The sequence below is a fragment of the Simochromis diagramma genome, unplaced genomic scaffold (assembly GCF_900408965.1).
Source record: "Simochromis diagramma unplaced genomic scaffold, fSimDia1.1 OVJJ01000125.1, whole genome shotgun sequence".
NCBI lineage: Eukaryota > Metazoa > Chordata > Actinopteri > Cichliformes > Cichlidae > Simochromis > Simochromis diagramma.
In genome coordinates this window covers 389,337-411,261 of record NW_024387162.1, presented here as the reverse complement: position 1 = coordinate 411,261, position 21,925 = coordinate 389,337, and the positions used below count along the sequence as shown (strand labels likewise).

The 21,925-nt window shown below is 43.0% G+C and overlaps 1 protein-coding gene across 3 annotated transcripts in view; it reads left to right on the top strand.

Annotated features, from left to right (window-relative positions):
* The window catches only part of arhgef4 (Rho guanine nucleotide exchange factor (GEF) 4), a 116,011-nt gene that overhangs the window by 88,990 nt on the left and 5,096 nt on the right, over positions 1-21,925 (top strand). For all 3 annotated transcript variants that reach the window (XM_040048816.1, XM_040048818.1, XM_040048819.1), the window contains 6 exons: positions 7,505-7,684; positions 7,882-8,082; positions 10,949-11,128; positions 11,402-11,634; positions 16,698-16,827; positions 16,934-17,065. In XM_040048816.1, the coding sequence (XP_039904750.1) occupies positions 7,505-7,684; positions 7,882-8,082; positions 10,949-11,128; positions 11,402-11,634; positions 16,698-16,827; positions 16,934-17,065 (1,056 nt within the window). The remainder of the gene's footprint in view (positions 1-7,504; positions 7,685-7,881; positions 8,083-10,948; positions 11,129-11,401; positions 11,635-16,697; positions 16,828-16,933; positions 17,066-21,925) is intronic.

Sequence of the window (21,925 nt, the reverse complement as noted above, 5' to 3'; positions counted from 1 at the left end):
ATGGTGACATTAAAATGCACCCCCAGACTCCAAACATACTCACCAATGATCTTCTCAGAAATCACGTTGATGATGAGAGACACAGTTAATTCCCTACATTCATGACTATGAGAATGTTACTCAAAGCCTGGAGGAGACTCCTGAATCAAAGTAAAATGTGGTCTTATAAAGCAAAATCAATCTAATGGTTTCCACCATCATAAATGAAAACAAGTGGATGGACATTAGATCACCAAGGTAATACAAAATGAAATAAGAAGGTTTAAGTCGCTCTTTTTACTTCTTATTTTCAGTGAGCACTTTGAGTGAGTTCTATTCTAAGTGTTTCAAAGCTGGTTAAATGATACAGTTAACGTTCTCAGACAATTTAATAGTTGTAGCTTATGTCTTAATTGTTTTCTTTTAATTTGAAGTTTTTATTTTTTTCTTATACTTTTTAGAACAGAAATTGTTGAACAGAGTCAGGTTCAAAAGAAGAGTATTTATTGGTAAATAAATAAAATCCAAGTTTATATTTCCAGCATTCTGTTTACCAAGTGGAAAGATATCAGCTAAACAGTTTAAATCAGGGATGTGAACAGACCCAGCTCGGCACCCTTGAAAAGCCCAGAACTGGCCCGGCCCTGTAGTATGTGAGGCCAAAGCAGGACAGCCATAGCTCTCCTCAAGCACCAGTAAACCAGCACACTTGCAGTCTTTAATGCCTCTCTGCAGGTTCTCTCCTTCTTTTATTTGGGGCGATCGTGGCTCAAGAGTTGGGAGTTCGCCTTGTAATCGGAAGGTTGCCGAGTCTCGGTCGTTGTGTCCTTGGGCAAGACACTTCACCCGTTGCCTACTGGTGGTGGTCAGAGGGCCCGGTGGGTGGCGCCAGTGTCCGGCAGCCTCGCCTCTGTCAGTGCGCCCCAGGGTGGCTGTGGCTACAATGTAGCTGCCATCACCAATGTGTGGATGACTGCATGTGTAAAGCGCTTTGGGGTCCTTAGGGACATGTATACAAATACAGGCCATTTTTATCAAAACCCTACAATGTGTCTCACCCTTCCCTGAGCCTGGTTCTGCCGGAGGTTTCTTCCTGTTAAAAGGGAGTTCTTCCTTCCCACTGTCGCCAAAGTGCTTGCTCATAGGGGGTTATATGGGGTTTTCTTTGTATTATTGTAGGGTCTTTACCTTACAGTATAAAGCATCCTGAGGACACTGTTGTTGTGATTTGGCGCTGCATAAATAAAATTGAACGGAACCCCATCATCTTAGAGACTGTGTCTACTCCCAGACCACCCAAACCCAGCAACAATGATTTAAACATAAAACAAAGAAAGAGCAGCACAGTATCCACTAATGCAAAATCTAATAAAACTGTGAAATGTGGCTTAGTGCCTATTAGTACATAAATCATTTATTGATCAACACATTGATTTACTCTGCACAGCAGGATGATTATGTTAGTTTAAATGAATCAACACCCCCGAATCTTACTCTGTGTCAATCCTTGAAGCACAGGCTGAGGAGGGAGAGTGGCAGCAATCTTCCACTCCAGCTTATTAATCAACCAAAGACCCACACAGAGTTTTAAAAGATTTGAAAGCTTGGTGCTTAGCCTTTCCTAACTGGAAAACTGAAAAATGGTTTTATTTTTTGTTATTTATCGTCAGCCTGTCCTTACTCAGAGTTTAGTGCTCGACTCATTAATTACTCAGCTCAAATAAAATAATTATTGTGGGTGAGTTGAACAGGACAGCACGGTGGCACGGTGGTTAGCACTGTTGCCGCACAGCAAGAAGGTCCTGAGTTCAATTCCACCATCAGGTCTTTCTGTGTGGAGTTTGCATGTTCTCCCCGTGTTTGCGTGGGTTCCCTCCGGGTACTCCGGCTTCCTCCCGCCGTCCAAAGACATGCACCTTGTGGGGATAGGTTAATTGGTTAATCCAAATTGCCACTAGGTGTGAATGGTTGTCTGTCCCTGTGTGTTGGCCCTGCGACAGACTGGCGACCTGTCCAGGGTGTACCCCGCCTTTTGCCCTATGACAGCTGGGATAGGCTCCAGCGCCCCCCACGACCCTGAAAAGGATAAGCGGAAGCGAATGGATGGATGGAGTTCAACACACCATGAGCCAGTTGACTCTATTATTAGAGTCAACTGGCTCATCTCAAAATGTAAAACAACACACCCACCACTTTAATCAACTCTAGATCTTTTTTCTGACAAATGACATAGAAACTGAACATTGAAATGTAATCACTCTTTTGTCTGATCATTTCTGATCGTTTAAATGTACAGCAATGATTTGCAGAGTACTGGGGAATACACCTCATCACACTTTTGAAAGTGCTGTAACGAAGTTTAAGGATATCATTCCTCAACCTTATCTTCTCCAATGTTCCAACACGGGAGAGCAGCTACCTTAACTCTACTCCCACAGAATCCGATTATCCTGTTAGTAGTTTTACATCTTCACTGCGTACAGCTCTTGATCCTGTGGCTACTCTAAAAAAGAAAGCCACAAATCAGAACTACTAGACTCTCTGGTATAGAACTCTTAAATGTAAAGATAAAGTCATGGCCAGGGTATTTTTCTGTCTGTTTTTAGTTGTGTGGTGGAGCTGTTGTTTCCAGGGTGTCTGACTTGAGGTGGAGTTGTGGATTCTTTGGCTTCTGATCATTAACCCCTTGTTGAGTGGGCGGTATTTAAGATTTGGGGTAAAGTGATAAGGCGTCTAAAGGACAAACTTGCCAATGAGGAAAGACTAGGTCTTTAGATGAGCTAGCTGATTTGGCTGTTTGAATCGACCATTGCACATTTCTCTCCCACTGACTTTTCCCAGTTGCATTAGAGGAATGGTAGCATTGGTTGGAGGGGACAGAACAGCCTCCCTCATTTGGACAGATCACCAAAAATGTATCATCTCTTCAAAAAAACAGAAATATTGCCCCAGGGCCTGAAATGTTAAACCTGACTGCCTCTCATGCCAGGTTGCACCCGAGCAATGAACATCAGCACCCACAACAATTCTGCCTCCATCTTCTGTCGTAGTGGGAATGTTGATTTGACAAATAATGGACCAGGTAAAGTGTAGCTAGATGGCATAATTCTGGCATGGGTCTGACCAATCGCACCTTTGTTCCATCAACTGTTAGCTACTTAGTTGAGTTGAGTATGTGCCCAACATGTTCACCTCCTCTGCCATGGGCTATCACCGTTTGCGGCATCTTTAGGTTATCAGCCGCCTTTTCTTCTTCTTCTTCTCGCAGTCCCATCAATTCATCACATGCGCCACTGCAGTCACATTTTGGCGTCAAACTGCACTGTGGAGGTCTGCCGAACAAAACCTCTGCTTGGCTGATTAGCATAGGACCCTGGCTCTGTCCTATGCAGTCGATTTATCGGCCCGTTTGAAATTGGGCACATTATCAACCTGTCTGCAATCCGCTTAAAGCTTCCAGCAGCTATGAAAATACATCCCTCATTCAATGTCTCCCAGATTAAGACCATTTCTTCCAGCGTACTGTGACTCCTACCAAGTCTCCTCACCTCACCCAGTTGGTGGACAATTGTCCAATTCTTATCCATTCACAACATTCTGGACGTCTGGCAGCGGGGTGGGGGTCTTCAGTTTCTGGTGGACTGAGAGGGCTATAGCCTGGAGGAAAGATTCTGGATTCCCCAGTCTTTCATTATGGATCCTTTTATAGACCTTCATAGGGCTCATCCAGGCAAGCCAGGTAGCCGCCTGGTGGCAACCGTTGGGGTGGGGTGGGGGGGGTACTATCATGGCCAGGGTATTTTTAGGTTGTTTTTTGTTATGTGTTGGAGCTGTAGTTTCCTTCTAAGGAGTGGAGTTGTGGAGTTAAATTCTTCCCCTCATACCTAATCAGCAACCCCTCATTGAGCGGGTGGTATTTATTCATTTCACCCACTCAGTGATAAAGTGGTTTTCCTGTTAGTGAGTTTAGTCTATGCTTCATTCAGTAGTATTCTGTCACCTCTTCATTCCAGCTTTCCAGATGTCAGCTGATTTCTTGTCATCCTGTCCACAATCTCTAGCTCATCTTCAGATTCTTTTTCAGAGACAGTAATTGTGAGCTGCAGCTGCAACCGCCTACCCACTCTCCACCATAACTTTCGTGTTCCCTAAAATTTTAACATTGGACAGTCCCTAGATCTAGAAACCCAGGGCAAAAACACACAGCCCAAACACAAGTTTGCCCAAACACAAGTTTCCTCCACCCTCTCTACTTTTAGACTTAAAACTTTCCATTTTTATAAAGCGTATAGTTAGGGCTCTATCAGATGACCCTGACTCCTCCTTTAGTTATGCTACAATAACTCTAGGTCCATGATGCACTGAGCGGTTCTTCTTCATTCAATTATTGTGGGTGATTTTAACAACCATGTGGATGTATCTGTGAAGGTTCTCAGTCATTCAGGTCATCGTAGTCTAAGGAGCTTGGAAAGAAAAGCGTCTGAAGTTTCTTGAAGACGTTTCACCTCTCATCAGAGAAGCTTCTTTGGTTTTAAGAGCAGCTGGTGGAGAGTCCCAGATTTTAAGCCCTATGGGAGCGTCCCCCAAGTGGGGATGATAAAAATGACAGCCTCAACACAGCATTTAACCTGCTATTAGTTATTAATCTCTCTCAAAATGTAAAAGAACCCACCCACCACTTTAATCACACTCTGGAGAGTCCTCTTCACACACTGAGGTTAATTATGGAGTTCCACAGGGTTCAGTGCTAGGACCAATTCTGTTTACATTATACATGCTTCCCTTAGGCAGCATCATCAGAAGACATAGCATACATTTACACTGCTATGCAGATGACACCCAGCTCTATCTGTCCATGAAGCCAGATAACACACACCAATGAGTTAAACTGCAGGAATGTCTTAAAGACATAAAGACCTGGATGGCCTCTAACTTTCTGCTTCTTAATTCAGATCAAACTGAGGTTTTTGTACTCGGCACTGAAAATCTTAGAAATATGGTATCTAACCAGATTCTTACTCTGGATGGCATTACCTTGGCCTCCAGTAACACTGTGAGGAACCTTGGAGTCATTTTTGACCAGGACATGTCCTTCAACGCACATATTAAACAAATATGTAAGACTGCTTTCTTCCATTTGTGCAACATCTCTAAAGTTAGAAATATCCTGTCTCAGAGTGACACTGAAAAACTAGTTCATGCATTTATTACTTCCAGGCTGGGCGACTGTAATTCATTATTATCAGGATGTCCAAAAAAGTCACTGAAAAGCCTTCAGCTGATCCAAAATGCTGCAGCAAGAGTCCTGACAGGGACTAGAAAGAGAGAGCAGATTTCTCCTGTTTTGGCTTCCTGTTAAATCCAGAATTCAAAATCCTGCTCCTCACATACAAGGTCTTAAATAATCAGGCCCCATCTTATCTTAATGACCTTGTAGTACCATATCACCCTATTATCTGTAAGTTAAGCTGTAATGCTTGTGAAAATTTGATTAAAAGCTCAAAATTCATGTCCTCCTTTGCATTTTCCAGTGTCATCCAATGTGCCCGATTTGGGTATTTGCTCAGGCCAATTCTGTGCCCCGGGCCTTATGTTTGACACCCCTGGTTTGATGTTTTCCAGTGGCAATGGAACTTTGTAACTGCTCCATACAGGCACATTACTGTCAGAGCAGAAGTGTGGGTACGATTTTGTGTGTCTGTGTGTGTATGTGTCTATGCACACACACATACATTTGTGTTAGCAGATGTGTTAGGTCACAAGCAGAATCGGTTTATTACAATTCTGATGTTTAATGAGCCAGTGTTGAAACGACTTAAAATCCCATTGACTGGCTATTGTCAGTCAGCTTCTGTCATCATTTTCCATCAGCACAAACCTCATTAAGAGATGTATTTCTATCTATTATAATTTGTATATTTTATTAACATTCAGATGAGGTCCTGCTGTGTCATTAAAATCTAAATCAAAAGACAAGTGAGCAGAGAGGAGGGATGCTCAGCTGATACATCAGGATTTATGTTGTGTCTGCAGAAATGTGAGGCTGAGCAAAATTATGCATGGTCTTTGTAAGCCTGAAGCCATGATGGCGCAGTGAACCTGGTGGAGCATACAAGGCACCGTGATGATCACCTCAGAGTTTTCCTCAGTAACACTGCTCCCATTTGGGAGGGGTGGCTGTAGCTCAGGAGGTAGATCAGATCAGCTGCTGACCGGAAGGTTGGTGGTTTGATTCCTGGCTCCCCCAGTTTGCATGCCAAATATCCTTGGGCAAGATACTAACCCCGACTTGCTCTCCGATGCATCCATTGGAGTATGAATGCGTATGAATGATAGTTAGAAAGCACTCACTGTATAGATAATAGTGCTTGTGTTAATGGGTGTGTATGGGGTGAATGCGGTGTGTTGGATAGAGCACTAGAGTACTCCAGGAGAGTAGAAAAGCGCTTCCTCTGTTTCTTCTTCTTCCGTAATGTATCTCCTTCTAAGTTTACTTTGATTTTAGCTTCTCAGTGATTTTTTATTCTGTGGACGCTGTCAAAACACAAAATGATAGCACACACAGCCGTTAACGGCAGGCTTTAATCTTGGTGGCTCCTGGGTTGTTCCTGAACATACTACCAAATTGTTCTATCCGTTTAACTTGTGTTTACATACAGTTTGAGCTGTTGATTCTGTCATGGTATTTGGTGCTATATAAATAAAATTGATCTGAAATATAATCCTGGAATCTGCAGCTGTTTAGAAATGGCCCATTAATTCTGGCCGTTCCAAAGCCTTGACTTTAATCCTTTTGAAAGTTTGTAGACTGTGTTTAAAGCCAGGGCCATACCAGGAAACCAATTAATTTAAGTGAACTCTAGCACTTATGCTAAGAAGAGTGGACAAATATACAGCCAGACTTAGCCATCAACAACATTCAGGCATATCTAAAGCGTCTGGTTGAGGTGCACCTTATTAAGAGATATTTTACCAGATATTAGTAGGGCTGTATGTAGACTTTTGACCCTGTGTGAATTAGAAAAAATTCAAAAATATATTAAAACTTGAAATTCTGCTGTGTAGAGTGTGGTGGAAGCGTGCGGACTCAAATGCATGGAGGTGTCCCTAAAGATGAGTGTTAATTACATGAGTGCCTAAAGTAGATCCGATTCCAGAAACAGGAAACTGAAAAAGTACATGGAAAAATACAAACCCTAGGAAAACCAAGAATAAGAGATTTAAAGAAAAGAAAAACTACAATCCAAAAAGCTTAAACTCACCGAGTAAACAGACCCAGGATATAGTAAAGATGTGTACACTCATTTCACCCTAAGAAAAGGAACAGTTAAAAGAAATCAATGCCCAAAATGACCACAACATTCATGCCCATGAAGCGTGTATGCAAGCTTCAGACCACACCTGTACCTGGCTAGAAGGCTGAAAGAGTTCTTACATTAATCCTGTATACCATGACTCTACTGCAGTCCCAACCAGAAGTTGATTGTATGTGACCACAGTCCCTCCTGTTGTTGTTTCTCTGCAGCTCATCAGTGATGGCAGTGTGGTGTATGCAGAGGGGCTCTGGGACCATGTTACCATGGATGACCAGGAGTTAGGTTTCAAGGCCGGTGATGTCATTGAAGTAGTGGATGCAACTAACAAGGAGTGGTGGTGGGGTCGCATCATGGACAGTGAGGGCTGGTTCCCTGCCAGCTTTGTACGGGTGAGAAACTCTGTTCTGACTGTACTCTGGTGCATGTTCAATCATCCAGGTAAGGATATACGGGATATATATCAAAAGACATCAAACTGCTACTAAACTTTGGCATCTGTGAAGAAAAAGATGACATTGAAAGACAGGGTTATTATTTGAGCCACTTAGAGTCATTGCATACTTTTAACACTGCCTGCATTCTCCAGTTGCGTGTGAACCAGGACGAACCCATGGACGAGTATCTGGCCCACCTAGAGGAGGCTCAGGCTGGAGAAGAGGACCGGGCAAGTCTGGGCCTGTTGCTGGGACCTGGTTTACCCTGCAAAGAGCAGATGAGAACAAATGTCATCAATGAGATTATGAGCACAGAGAGAGACTACATCAAGCACCTGAAAGACATCTGTGAGGTTTGCATTGAAATTGATTGGTGTTTTACTTGGGACATATCTGTTCGAGCTTCATCTAGAAATCGATTTCTAGATGAGGAACTTTTTCTGCTTAACTCTCTTGTATGTCTCCAATATATCTGCCAACCCTCTAAATGTCTAAATTCTCCCTTAGTTTCATTGACCATCTCATTTTGCCATTTTTCTCATCCCATTATTTGCTTGACCAGCTCGAACTTTATTGTGAATAACTGTATTACACCTGTTCTGAGTGTCAACACACACATGCAGTCCGCACACTCCCCACAGTATTTAACCTGCAGCCTGATTCAAGTCTAGGGTGCATGATAATGTATACACAGGTTACATCCTTCCATTCATTTTCTTTACCGCTTGTACAAGCTCCAGCACCTGAGTGTCACTGAGCTTAGCCCAACTGTTAATGCATAAGAGGCCTGAGGATTGATCACAGGGCTGACAAATAAGGACAAACTGTCATTTATATTCACATTAATATCTATGAAATGTAGATATTTATGAGTAAATCATGTCTTTGGACTGTGGGCAGAGTACAGACCAGCACAGGGACTTGCTGAATGAATTACAACCCTCTCTTAGCTTTTGTTGTTGCCTCTTTTTTTTAAGAGCAAGACTTTAAAACGTGCAATATTTTGTAATAATAAAAAAAAAAAAGACAAACAATGCTTCTTTATTAAAGTGTACAACAAGCCAGAGTCACATTTTCAACAGACATGTCATCTTCCAGGTCAGAACTTTAATGTAAGAATTCAGTTCAGTTCAGTTTTATTTATACATCAAACTAGATTCGCCTCAAGACCATTTACAATGTGCAACAGAGACCCTACAATAATACAGGAGCCCCAAAGATCAAGCACTTGGCAACAGTGGGAAGGTAAAACTCCCTTTTAAAAGGAAGAAACCTCCCTCATGGAGGGGGCGGCCAGTTTGGTTTGAGGAGAGGGAGACAGGACCAAAGACACCCTGTGGAAGAGAAACAAAGGTTAATACTCCAAGAATGCAAAATTCCACCAAAGCACTCACTCCCTGGGCACTATTTACTTTGGCTTTGTATACATTTATGAGTTTTCTGGCTCTTTCCTTTAACGACAAATATATATATATATATATATATATATATACAGTGGGGCAAAAAAGTATTTAGTCAGCCACCGATTGTGCAAGTCCCCCCACTTAAAATGATGACAGAGGTCAGTAATTTGCACCAGAGGTACACTTCAACTGTGAGAGACAGAATGTGAAAAAAAAATCCATGAATCCACATGGTAGGATTTGTAAAGAATTTATTCGTAAATCAGGGTGGAAAATAAGTATTTGGTCAATAACAAAAATACAACTCAATACTTTGTAACATAACCTTTGTTGGCAATAACAGAGGTCAAATGTTTACTATAGGTCTTTACCAGGTTTGCACACACAGTAGCTGGTATTTTGGCCCATTCCTCCATGCAGATCTTCTCGAGAGCAGTGATGTTTTGGGGCTGTCGCCGAGCAACACGGACTTTCAACTCCCGCCACAGATTTTCTATGGGGTTGAGGTCTGGAGACTGGCTAGGCCACTCCAGGACTTCCAAATGCTTCTTACGGAGCCACTCCTTTGTTGCCCGGGCGGTGTGTTTTGGATCATTGTCATGCTGGAAGACCCAGCCTCGTTTCATCTTCAAAGTTCTCACTGATGGAAGGAGGTTTTGGCTCAAAATCTCACGATACATGGCCCCATTCATTCTGTCCTTAACACGGATCAGTCGTCCTGTCCCCTTGGCAGAAGGCCCCATAGCATGATGTTTCCACCCCCATGCTTCACAGTAGGTATGGTGTTCTTGGGATGCAACTCAGTATTCTTCTTCCTCCAAACACGACGAGTTGAGTTTATACCAAAAAGTTCTACTTTGGTTTCATCTGACCACATGACATTCTCCCAATCCTCTGCTGTATCATCCATGTGCTCTCTGGCAAACTTTAGACGGGCCTGGACATGCACTGGCTTCAGCAGCGGAACACGTCTGGCACTGTGGGATTTGATTCCCTGCCGTTGTAGTGTGTTACTGATGGTGACCTTTGTTACTTTGGTCCCAGCTCTCTGCAGGTCATTCACCAGGTCCCCCCGTGTGGTTCTGGGATCTTTGCTCACCGTTCTCATGATCATTTTGACCCCACGGGATGAGATCTTGCGTGGAGCCCCAGATCGAGGGAGATTATCAGTGGTCTTTTGTATGTCTTCCATTTTCTGATGATTGCTCCCACAGTTGATTTTTTCACACCAAGCTGCTTGCCTATTGTAGATTCACTCTTCCCAGTCTGGTGCAGGTCTACAATACTTTTTCTGGTGTCCTTCGAAAGCTCTTTGGTCTTGGCCATGGCGGAGTTTGGAGTCTGACTGTTTGAGGCTGTGGACAGGTGTCTTTTATACAGATGATGAGTTCAAACAGGTGCCATTCATACAGGTAACGAGTGGGGGACAGAAAAGCTTCTTACAGAAGACGTTACAGGTCTGTGAGAGCCAGAGATTTTCCTTGTTTGAGGTGACCAAATACTTATTTTCCACCCTAATTTACGAATAAATTCTTTACAAATCCTACCATGTGGATTCATGGATTTTTTTTTCACATTCTGTCTCTCACAGTTGAAGTGTACCTCTGGTGCAAATTACTGACCTCTGTCATCATTTTAAGTGGGGGAACTTGCACAATCGGTGGCTGACTAAATACTTTTTTGCCCCACTGTACAAATGACCAAATTCAAACCAAGTGGAAAAATGAGAGAGAACAGTTAGTCTGTGAACACACTGTGCTCTGTGTATGTTTGACATCTAAAATCAGCAGGTTTTCCTCCTGTCTCTGTCCCTCAGGGCTACATCAAACAGTGCCGCAAAAGGACAGACATGTTCACTGAAGAGCAGCTCCGTACCATCTTTGGGAATATCGAAGAGATCTACCGATTCCAAAGGAAGTTCCTCAAAGGTCTCGAGCAGAAGTTCAACAAGGAGCAGCCACATCTGAGTGAGATTGGTTGCTGCTTCCTTGAACATGTAAGCTGAATCAAAAAACAACAAAAAATCTTCAACTGGTTTTCTTAAAACCTTTAGAAAACCAGTTAACCCACACACACACTTCTGCTTTCAGTCCTTCTCAGTTGTCCATTTCACAGTGCTTATATTACACCTACATTTTTTTGCCTGATTAATTGAAAATGCTTTATGATGTTTCATGACAGGTGTGAGAGGTGTTTTCAGTCACATATTAAACACTCTTCCCACACCATTCTCTCACCTCTAGCCCGACTTGTTGTTGTCTGTGTTCAGCAAACAGATTTCCAGATCTATTCAGAGTATTGCAACAACCACCCCAATGCCTGCATCCAACTCTCCAAGTTGATGAAGGTCAACAAGTATGTATTCTTCTTTGAGGCTTGCCGACTGCTTCAGAAGATGATTGACATATCTTTGGATGGTTTTTTGCTGACTCCAGTTCAGAAGATCTGCAAGTACCCGCTGCAGCTGGCAGAACTGCTCAAATATACCAACCCTCAGCACAGGTGACTGTAAGCTCTTTGACAAACTGTCAGAATTTAAGTGCTCCCGAGCTAGCGAGGGTCCAGTTGGCTCCTCTCTATGACATACATTTCATCAGTAGACGAATCCAAAAATCCATGCAGACAGTCACATGCTTTTCTGTGTCAGGCCACCAACAAAGCTTTTCTCCAAATGAAAGCGCTAAAATAGCTTAATGATGACTTTTTCTCGATTTCAACAGTTGCCCGTGTGCACATGTGAGTATAACAGAATAACAGAATCACAAGTGGGAGATATTTCAGAATTTAAGATTTCCTAAAGACTTAACCAGGGCATCACGTGGTCAGATGCAGTTATCTGAAGTTTTAAGTTTACACACTCTTTGGGTTTCATCTTCATTCTTAAGAGTGATGCAGCATTAAATCTTAGTGGGATATTCAGACATACACAGATTGAGGGGAAAAAAAGAGCCTCTGCCTTAAACTGAATTTCAAACAATGATTGCCTACAGCGAGAAGGAAGAACTCCCTTTTAACAGGAAGACCTCTTAAATATTCAGACGTGTGGCTGAACCAGGCTCAGGGAGGAACATATAGAGACAAGGGGTCACGGAAACTTCCATAAAAGGAAAACAAGAATAATATATTAGTATGAGATGGATTCTGTGCGGAGAATTGCATGTCTACCTGCATGTCTACCTGCAGGTGTTCCAGTTTCTTTCTAGTCCAATTTCATGCATGTTAGGTTAATGGTCATTCTAAATTGTCCATAGACAAGGCAGATACACAAAAGTGCCCAATAAACAGAATACAACCTGTTTTGTAAGCCTAAAAAATGTCCATAAAACATAACACAAATCTAATGAGGAAAATGTGAAAGTTAAAAAAGTAAGCTAGCAACTACAGCACAGGAAACTGAGAAGAAGCATTCAGGAACAAGCTAGGGTGAGAGGAACTGAGGCACTGACAAAGAATAAGGGGAATACAGGAATGAGAAATACACAGTAGGGTGATGGGCAGTGAGGAAACACCTGGGAAACACAGCTCAACTAAATCAGAATAATCACAAATCATGGGGGAAGGCAAATTAAACACCAAACAGAAGAGATGACTAACAAAGTAAAACACGAAGTACGAACAACAGACGTCTAACAAACAAACTTGACAACAGGATACAAGGAAAGCAGGAATGGTCACTAAACCAAAACTAAAGAACTTAACTATAACACAAGGAGAATCTAAAACTAAGAATAAGAGCTACAAAGAAAAGAATACTGTGACAAGGACCACAACACTGACCGTGTTTATTTTCTCTTTATTTACGTGGCACACTACTGACAGTTTCTTGTCGTTCGGTTCAGCACCCACGCGTGCAGCTTTCAGCTGCGCTACGACACTCCTCCCCACTCTCAGCTCCGGCTTCACTATATCACGAAGGAAGAGAGAGAGCTCATTAACTAAACTCCACGCACCTGTCCCACCAGCCTCCCCGGCACTGCCCCTTGAGCTCACTGCACCACCCCTGCCCTGCAGCTGAGCCAGGGACCACACCTCCGCCAGAAATACAAAAGCCATACGTATCAGTAGAATCCCAAATACAGAACATCAAACTCGGGCCAACACCCCAGAGTCCATGACAGTGAATCTTCAAGATGGACTTGTCAGGCAGGAGGAAGAAAGATTGATGTAGTGAAGGAAGACATGCAGAGGTTTAGTGTGACAGATGAGGATGTATGAACTGAGATGGAGGTGAACAAACTACTGAGAGGTGGGCAACTCCAGGCCTCGAGGGCCGGTGTCCTGCAGGTTTTAGACGTGTCCTTGATCCAACACAGCTGATTGAAATGGCTAAATCCTCAACATGTTTTGAAGTTCTCCAGAGGCCTGGTGATGAACTAATCATCTGATTCAGGTGTGTTGACCCAGGATGAGATCTAAAACCTGCAGGACACCGGCCCTCGGGGCCTGGAGTTGCCCACCACTGCCCTAGATGGAGGAGTGCCCAAAAGAAAGTCTAAAGCACTGCAGCATCAGTATGACTAGAAGAGCACAATATAAATGCAAGTGCATCACCTTAAATGTCCCAAAAATGTGCAAATACATTATTTCATTATAGCTGGTCACTGTATTTTATCAGCATTTATCTAAATTGATTGATTTATTTTTGCCTTTACTGTTCATTCTTTGCACAGTGCAATGAGTGACGAGTAAAGCAAGGGAAGAAAGAGTGTGTGGGAATGACATGCAGGTAATGGGCTGCAGCAGAACCAATCCAAGGCTCTGCAGTTTAGCGCCAGGCTGTTCTGATGACCTATAGCAACACCCTCCAGTAAACCCCCAAAACTCCATCCCCGTAGAGACTGTGTTTGCTCCCATACAAGCAAAATCCAAACCAAAATCGGCAAACAACCATCCATCCATCCATCCATCCATCCATCCGTCCATCCATCCATCCATCCATCCATCCATCCATCCATCACTGTTAAAGATGAATTAAAACTCTATTTATCCTTGTCCACTCTAACTGGACAAGTCAAAAAACAGTTTTAGTTGTTATCCATCATCTTCAGGTTGTTTATCTGATGTCTCTGACTTTTTTGTCAGGTTTAGTGCCCAGTCAAATAATTGTTGTAAGTCCATCCATTTATATGTTGAAATGACACTGCATTTAACTTAACTTAAACACACAACTCATAGGCTGGAGAGGATATTGTGCCTTTGGAAGACCTTAATTTGACCTGGAATATCTGTTTTTTGCTTTACATAGCAATACTATAGTTTAGGATCCCTGGGTCTGTTTCGTCATATGTTTTGTTTGTTGGACTTTTGAATCAACATTGTATTGTGTTTTGAGAAAAGTATTCTGGATTTATCTGGATTTGTTCGTGCCTTTGATGTTCCCCCCGTGCTTCCTGGGTTATTGTCTATATTTCTAGTTCTTAGTCCTCGTTCATTCTCAGTTCCCTTTTGTGTCGAGGTTGTCTTAGTCTCTCCATGTCCCTCACTCTCTCTGTGTTGTTTTTCCTGTTTTAGTTTGTCAGCCCCTTGTCTCGTGCATGTTATGTTCAGTTTTGCTTCCCCTATCTCGTCTGTTTGCTTCAGCTGTGTTCCCATGTGTCTCCACTTCCCCTGACCACCCTCCTGTGTTTATCTGGCGTCAGTTCCCCTTTGTCCCTTATCAGAGTGTCCTGTTATGTTCTGGTTTCTGTCGTTCCAAGTTTAGTTTTTCAATAGTTCCCATTTACACTTGGACTTTTGCCTTTGTCTTGTACCTGTTCCATCGGTTCAATAAAGGGCTCGCTTCTGTTAAAACCTCCGCCTGCCTCTGTGTCCTCATCACACACAATCCAACACTCTGAAGGAAAAGTCTTCTGTAGAGCTGGGACATCTTACTATTTGTCAATGATAGGTTTCTTTTTAACACTTTTTCCAGGCTGACAAAGAGTCAGAGCTCTGCTGAATGGAGTCTTCCTTTAGACTTTAATAGTAAAGACTAGTAATGATTATTATTTTTCTAACAATTAGAGTAAATTTCACACCCTTCCCAAGGATGTACCAGTAAATACAACAGCTTTAATAGCTGCTTATATTGACTTTCTCTAACATGTAAACATGTCTCTTAGAACTCATTCCTACAAGACTGCTCTAAGTCTGATCATTAAGTGATAGCCCAACTTTAAATATGATTAATTTACTTCTAAACTGAGATTTGTTTTTTTTAATTTGGCCGCAGGAATCTTAAAAACATTTTGTCTAACCAGATACTGGACTTACCTTGGCCTCTAGCAGCCCTTTGAGGAACCTGTGTCATTTTTTAATCAGGCCATGTCCTTGACTGTACACATAACTACTTTTATGTATTTGTGCAATATCACTAGAACATTCTGTCTCAGAATGCTGAAAAGTCAGTTCATGCATTTATTGCTTCTAGTGTTAACTACTGAAAATCCAGTATTATCTCCCTGAAAAGCCTTCAGCTGATACAGAAGGCTGGAGGGACTAAGAAGATAAACCATATTTCTCCCACATTCTCCCCATGGGTTCTCTGTAAATCCCCCAATTTAACAACCTTCTCCTTACATACAAAATGTTGAATAATCATCTTATCTTAAAGACCTCATAATACCATACTATCATAATTCAGAGTTGGGGGGAATGGGATATCAGTAGCTCACAGTCTGGGTTTAGGAGACAGACACTATTTGTACTTTTAGATTAGGCCTAAAACTTTCCTTTTTATAAAGCGTATAGGTAGGGCTGGATCACGTGACACTGAATCATCCCTTAGATATGCTGAAATAGGTTTAGGCTGCTGGGGGGTTCCCATGTTTCACTGACCATTTCTTCTTCATTCACTCTCTGTGGCTTTATACACAGCGGATTCATTCATGAAAGATTCAGTCAATCATTAGTAACTATCACTCTGTGTCTCTCTGCTCACTTCTCTAACCCCTCACTCCCAAGCTGGTCACGGCAGATGGCTGGCCCTCCCCTCAGCCTGGTTCCACCTGAGATTTTTCCCATTCAAAGGGAGCTTCTCCTTCCCACTGTTGAAAAATGCTTGCTAATGGGGGCTCATTTGATTGTTGGGATTTTCTTTCTAACATTGTAGGGTCTCTATCACCCTACAGTATAAAAGGCCTTGAGGTGACTTTTGTTGTGAATTGGCACTTTATAAATTAAATTCAATTGAACGGAAATAAAATGGTGCATTTGTTAAAGATATTTTGTGAAGTGAGGCACAGAAGGTTTACAGTTACTTCACTCTAAGGTGACCTCTGATAAATTAGTTGTTTTTTCTGTCTGAAAAGACTAACAGACACGGCATTTTAGTTTGTGCAGTTTGGGTTTTTTTCTACAGAAAGCCCCATTTTCTGACAGGTTGTCTGAAACCACACTATACTGTAACTGTAACACGACGCCCTGTTCAACAACTCAGTGATTGCTTTAATGGTTGTTTAATAATGGAGTTCTGCGGCATGGCGGATGCATCAGTTGTGCTTCACAGAAAATATAAAGAGTGTGTTATGGAATCACCACAAATACTTACTTTATAATCCAAATGCATGTCACTCTCTAAACTTTAGGGACTACAAAGATGTGGAGGCAGCTTTGAATGCCATGAAGAATGTTGCCAGGCTTATAAATGAGAGAAAACGGCGCCTTGAGAACATCGACAAGATCGCTCAGTGGCAGAGCTCCATTGAGGATTTTGAGGTTTGTAATGAAGCATCTTTTTTCTAACATTTCTCCAACACTTACTATTAGCTGCAGCATGTCTGAGAAGCACCTAATAGCTGCATGTGTGCTTTAAACCTTACAGGGTGAAGATGTCCTCAGCAGAAGCTCTGAGCTCATCTTTTCGGGAGAGCTGACCAAGCTATCCCTGCCTCAGGCGAAGAGTCAACAGAGAATGTTTTTCCTTTTTGACCATCAGATGGTGTACTGTAAAAAGGTGCCCTTTTTTTCTACTATGGATGTCATTTTGTGAGGTACTGATAAAAGCATGTGGCAAGAATCACCCTAAGTGCCAGGAGAAAGGGGTATCAGTGTAAATGTACAAAAGAAAAGGTTATCCATGGTTGTGTATCAGGTGTTATTTATATAGCGCCAAAATACAACAACAGTCCCCTCAAGGTGTCTGTGTAAGGTAATACTAATGTGTCAAGCTAATAGGCTTAATTTGTATTCTAAATACAAATAAATTTCTATAATTTTCTAATAATAATTCACTTTATTCCACAAGAAGAAGACAGTTTGGTCAGTGGAAGAAGAAAAATGGTGGTATTTATGTACTGAGATGGATCATTAACTGAATTGCCAAGGTTTGTTTGGTGCAGGACTCAATCGCAGGACTCCAAAACTCCAAAACTCCAAAACTAGTGAAAAGTGAAAAAATTTATTTAAAGGGGCATATATACATATGCACAATGAATAATGGGAAGAGGGCTCCAGTTCCTTGTTCAGCCTGTCTGTCTGACCATTGGTTTGGGGGTGATAACCTGATGAGAGACTGACCTGGGCACCAATGGTGAAGCAGAATTCCTTCCATACCTTTGACGTGAACTGAGGTCCACGGTTGGAGACGACATCTGAAGGGATTGCATGCAGGTGGAACAAGTGATCCATCAGCAGCTGGTCCATCTTGAGTGCTGTGGGGAGCTGCAAAATGTGCTGCTTTGGAAAAGCAATCAATAATAGACAGAATTACCGTGTTTCCTGGTGAAGGTGGAAGGCCTGTCAAAACGTCCAGGGCGATGTGTGATCAAGAGGGCCTGGGGTTGGTAGCGGTTGGAGAAGGCCCGCCGGAGGAGAGGTCAGTGATTTATTTTGGGGATAGATGGTGCAGGCTTTTACATACTCTCGGGCATCTTGAGCTAAAGTCACCAGAACAGGCTCCCAGGAACGAGATGGTGCGTTGGATTCCAGGATGACACGAGAATCATGCCCATTGGAGCACCTGGGCCTGCACGGATGAAGGGACATAGAGCCGGTCCGGGGGTCCTGTCCCAGGATCAGGTTCGGTATGCTGCCATACCGCTGACTCAATTTCCCAGGGGAGTCCTCCTATTACACAGCCCCTAGGACAGACCAGTGATTCCACTCGAGCCTCCTCAGAAGGTGAAAACTGGTGTGATAAAGCATCTAGCTTGACGTTTTGGGACCCAGGCCAGTAGGTAATTGAGAAACTGAACCTGGCCCACCTGGCTTGGCGCGCGTTAAGCCGTTTTGCTGACTGAAGGTAGGCGAGGTTCTTGTGGTCTATCCACACAGTGAAAGGCTGTGCTGTTCCCTCAAGCCATTGCCGCCACTCCTCCATCACCAACTTGATATCCAGTAGCTCTCTGTCGCCAACGTCGTAATTTTGTTCTGTGAACACATGGATGGAGTTTACCTTCAGTCTGTTGACTAAGTTCCACCTCCACGATGAAGGGTCAGGTGCGATTCAGCTGGGTGAGAATGGGCACCAAAGCGAAAGGTTGCTTCACGTGAGCAAAAACCTCATGGGCTGCCTGCCCCCACTGAAACAGGACCTTTGGAGAGGTGAGGTGAGACAATTTTACTGAAGTCGTGAATGAAGCGACGATAGACATTTGCAAACCCCAGGAATCGTTGAAGCTGTTTGCAGTTTGGTGGTGTGGACCACTCCAAGACCGCTTGGACTTTTACTGGATCCGGTCTCAGATTTTCCTGTTTAATAATGGAAGAGAGGAAGCCCTTCTCAGCTTCAACAAACAGACGGTTCTCCAGCAGCCTCTGCAACACTAGTTTTACATGCCGTTCATGCTCCACCACTGACCTGGAGAAGATGAGGATATCATCTAGGTAGACAAAAACAAAGTGGTTGATGAAGTCTCTGAGAATGTTATTAACGATGGCCTGGAAGACTGCCAGAACGTTTGTTAACCCAAACAGCATGACAAGATACTCAAATTGCCCCAAATGAGTGTTGAAGGCCATCTTCCACTTGTTCCCCTCCCTTATGAGAAACAAATGGTACGCATTGTGGAGGTCCAGTTTACTGAAGATTGTCATTCCTTGGAGAAGCTCAAACGCAGAAGTCAACAAAGGCAACGGGTATTTTTTTTAAACAGTTATTGTGTTCAAACCCCGATAATTAATGCAAGGTCTTACAGACTTGTCTTTCTTTTCCACGAAGAAAAATCCTGCCCCTAAAGGAGAGGAAGATGGCTGAATTATCCAAGCAACAAGTGAATTGGTAATGTATTCCTCCATGGCCTCCCTTTCTGGCTGGGACAGGCTTTAGAGTCGACTGGTTGGCAATGGTACCCAGATAGCAAGTCAATAGCGCAATCATTGGGCCTGTGTGGAGGCACGATCCTTATTAAATACCTCAGCCAGTTCATGATAAACCGAAGGAACAGCAGCTAGGTTTGGAGGTGTTGGCGGAGGTGATGCTGGAAAGAGGAGAGACGGAGGTGGTAGATCTGGGCGACCGTAGCTCAGGGGGTTGGGAAACTCATCTGTAACCGGAAGGTTGCCGGTTCGATCCCCCTGCTCTCTCGGGGTGGCTGTGGCTCAGCTACTGATCAGAAGGTTGGTGGTTCGATCCTAGGCTTCCCCAGTCTGCATGTCAAGTGTCCTTGGGCAAGATACTAACCCCAAATTGCCCTCCGATGCGTTCGTCGGAGTGTGACTGTGTGTGAATGTAGATTAGTTTGCACTTGTGTTTAGAAGTGCTTGCATGAGTGGGTGTGAATGAGGCATGTTGTATACGGCGCTTTGAGTACTCTGGGAGAGAAAAGCGCTATATAAGAATTAGTCCATTTACCATCTGTCCTGGTCGTTGTGTCCTTGGGCAAGACACTTCACCTACCGCCTACTGGTGTTGGTCAGAGGGGCCGATGGCGCGATATGGCAGCCTCGCTGTCCACCAGTGTGTGAATGCGAGTGTGAGTGAATAGTGGAATTGTAAAGCGCTTTGGGTGCCTAGAAAAGCGCTATATAAATGCAATCCATTATTATTATTATCATTATCTTAGGCATGTCATGTGGCATTCCTCCCTCCATCTAGAAATGCAGCCATTTCTCCAGTCAGTGAGTGGGGTTGTGTTGTAACAGCCAGGGATAGCCAAGAACCAGATGGGTTAGTGGAGCCTTAAAAACAAACAAACTGATTAACTCAGAATGATTTCCGGAATGATGTCATCAGTTCAGTAATGTGGGTGACGTCTGGTAAACGCTAACCATTCAGGGAGGAGGTTCGTAGAGCATGAGGCAGTGGCTCAACAGTTAAGCCTAGTTTCTTAGCAAGGGGGAAAGTCAATAAAACTCTGTTCGGCGCCGAAGTCAATTAATGGAGTGAGTGGGTGGAGGCGTGAGCGGTTAGCTCACAAATTCGTTAAACTGTAGGCTGGACGACCTCTAATTATCTCTTTCTAAATTCAGATTATGCCGAAGTTTTTATATTCTGCCCTAAAAATCATAGAAATGTGATGCCATGGTCCTCCAGTCCTCCTGTGTTGGCTCACTTGGCAGCAGAGACCTGCAAATGGATCTCAGAGAGTTACTGAAAGAGAGATTGCTGAGGAAAGAAAATATTGTGGTGGAGCCATGGGCCTCGCTAACTGGAAATCCCTTTGCTTTGCTTCTGACTTTGTCTTGTAAACTTTTCTCCTGAGCCCTGTGAATTGAGTCCAATCGACATCACGTGTCTAACCAGATACTTGTCCTGGTTACTGGAGGCCAAGATAATGCCGTCCAGATTATATCCTGTAATGCACATTATTAAGCAAATAGTAAGGACTGCTTTCTTACATTTGCACAGTACCTCTAAAATTAGGATCATCCTATCTCAGAGTGATGTTAAAAAAACATTTCATGCATTTATGACATCTAGGCCAGACTATTGTAATACTTTATTTTTCAGGTTGTACTGATCAAAAATCCTACAGTGAGATTTCTGACATGGACTAAAGAGACCATATTTTTAGCTATTAAATCAAGAGTCAAAGTTAAATTACTCCTCATATACAAAGTCTTGAATAATCAAGCCCCATCTCATCTTAAACACCAAATTTTACCATATATCACCCCAAATGAGCACTTTGTTTCCTATTCTACTCTAGGAGCCACAAGTCGCCACAAGTCTGAAAGCAGAGCTTTTAGCTGTCAGGTCCCTCTCCTATATTAACCAGCACCCAGTTTGGATTCAGGAGGCAGCCCCTCTTTGTACTTTTCACTTTTCTTTTTTTTAATAAAGTTTTATAACATTTGTTTCGGGTCACTTGATCCAGCCTCTCTCTTAAATATGCAGCAATAGGCTCAGGCTACTGCTAAGGCTCTCCATGATGCTATGAACATTTCCTTTTCACTCCCCTGTTTATACACCACTTTGCATTCAGTCATTACGTCTTGATGCATGCTCAATCATCCAGGTAAGTAAATCTCCAAAAGTTGATTCTGTTCATCTGGACGTAGCGTTTATTGGGAGAAACGTTTCGTCACTCATCCAGGTGACTTCTTCAGTCTAAGCAAACTGAAGGGTTTCCCCAATCTTATAAACAGTACATTTGCATAATGACTGAAACCAGCCCACTGAAGGAACAAGGTGCTGGGAGGTCAGTTCCTTCATCGTGATTATGCAAATTCTCATGACTATTGATCAACAACCACTGATCAATGGCCATGAGTCCCATTCACAGAGAGTTGGGGAATGGCTGCAATCACAGCATTGTAAGATGGTGACAGATGTACCCTTAGGCCCCCTCCTCGATTCAGAGATGGTCTTTCCCTTTTCACGTAAATGGCCTCCTTGACTCCGCCCTCAAACCAGTGTTCCTCCCTGTCCAGG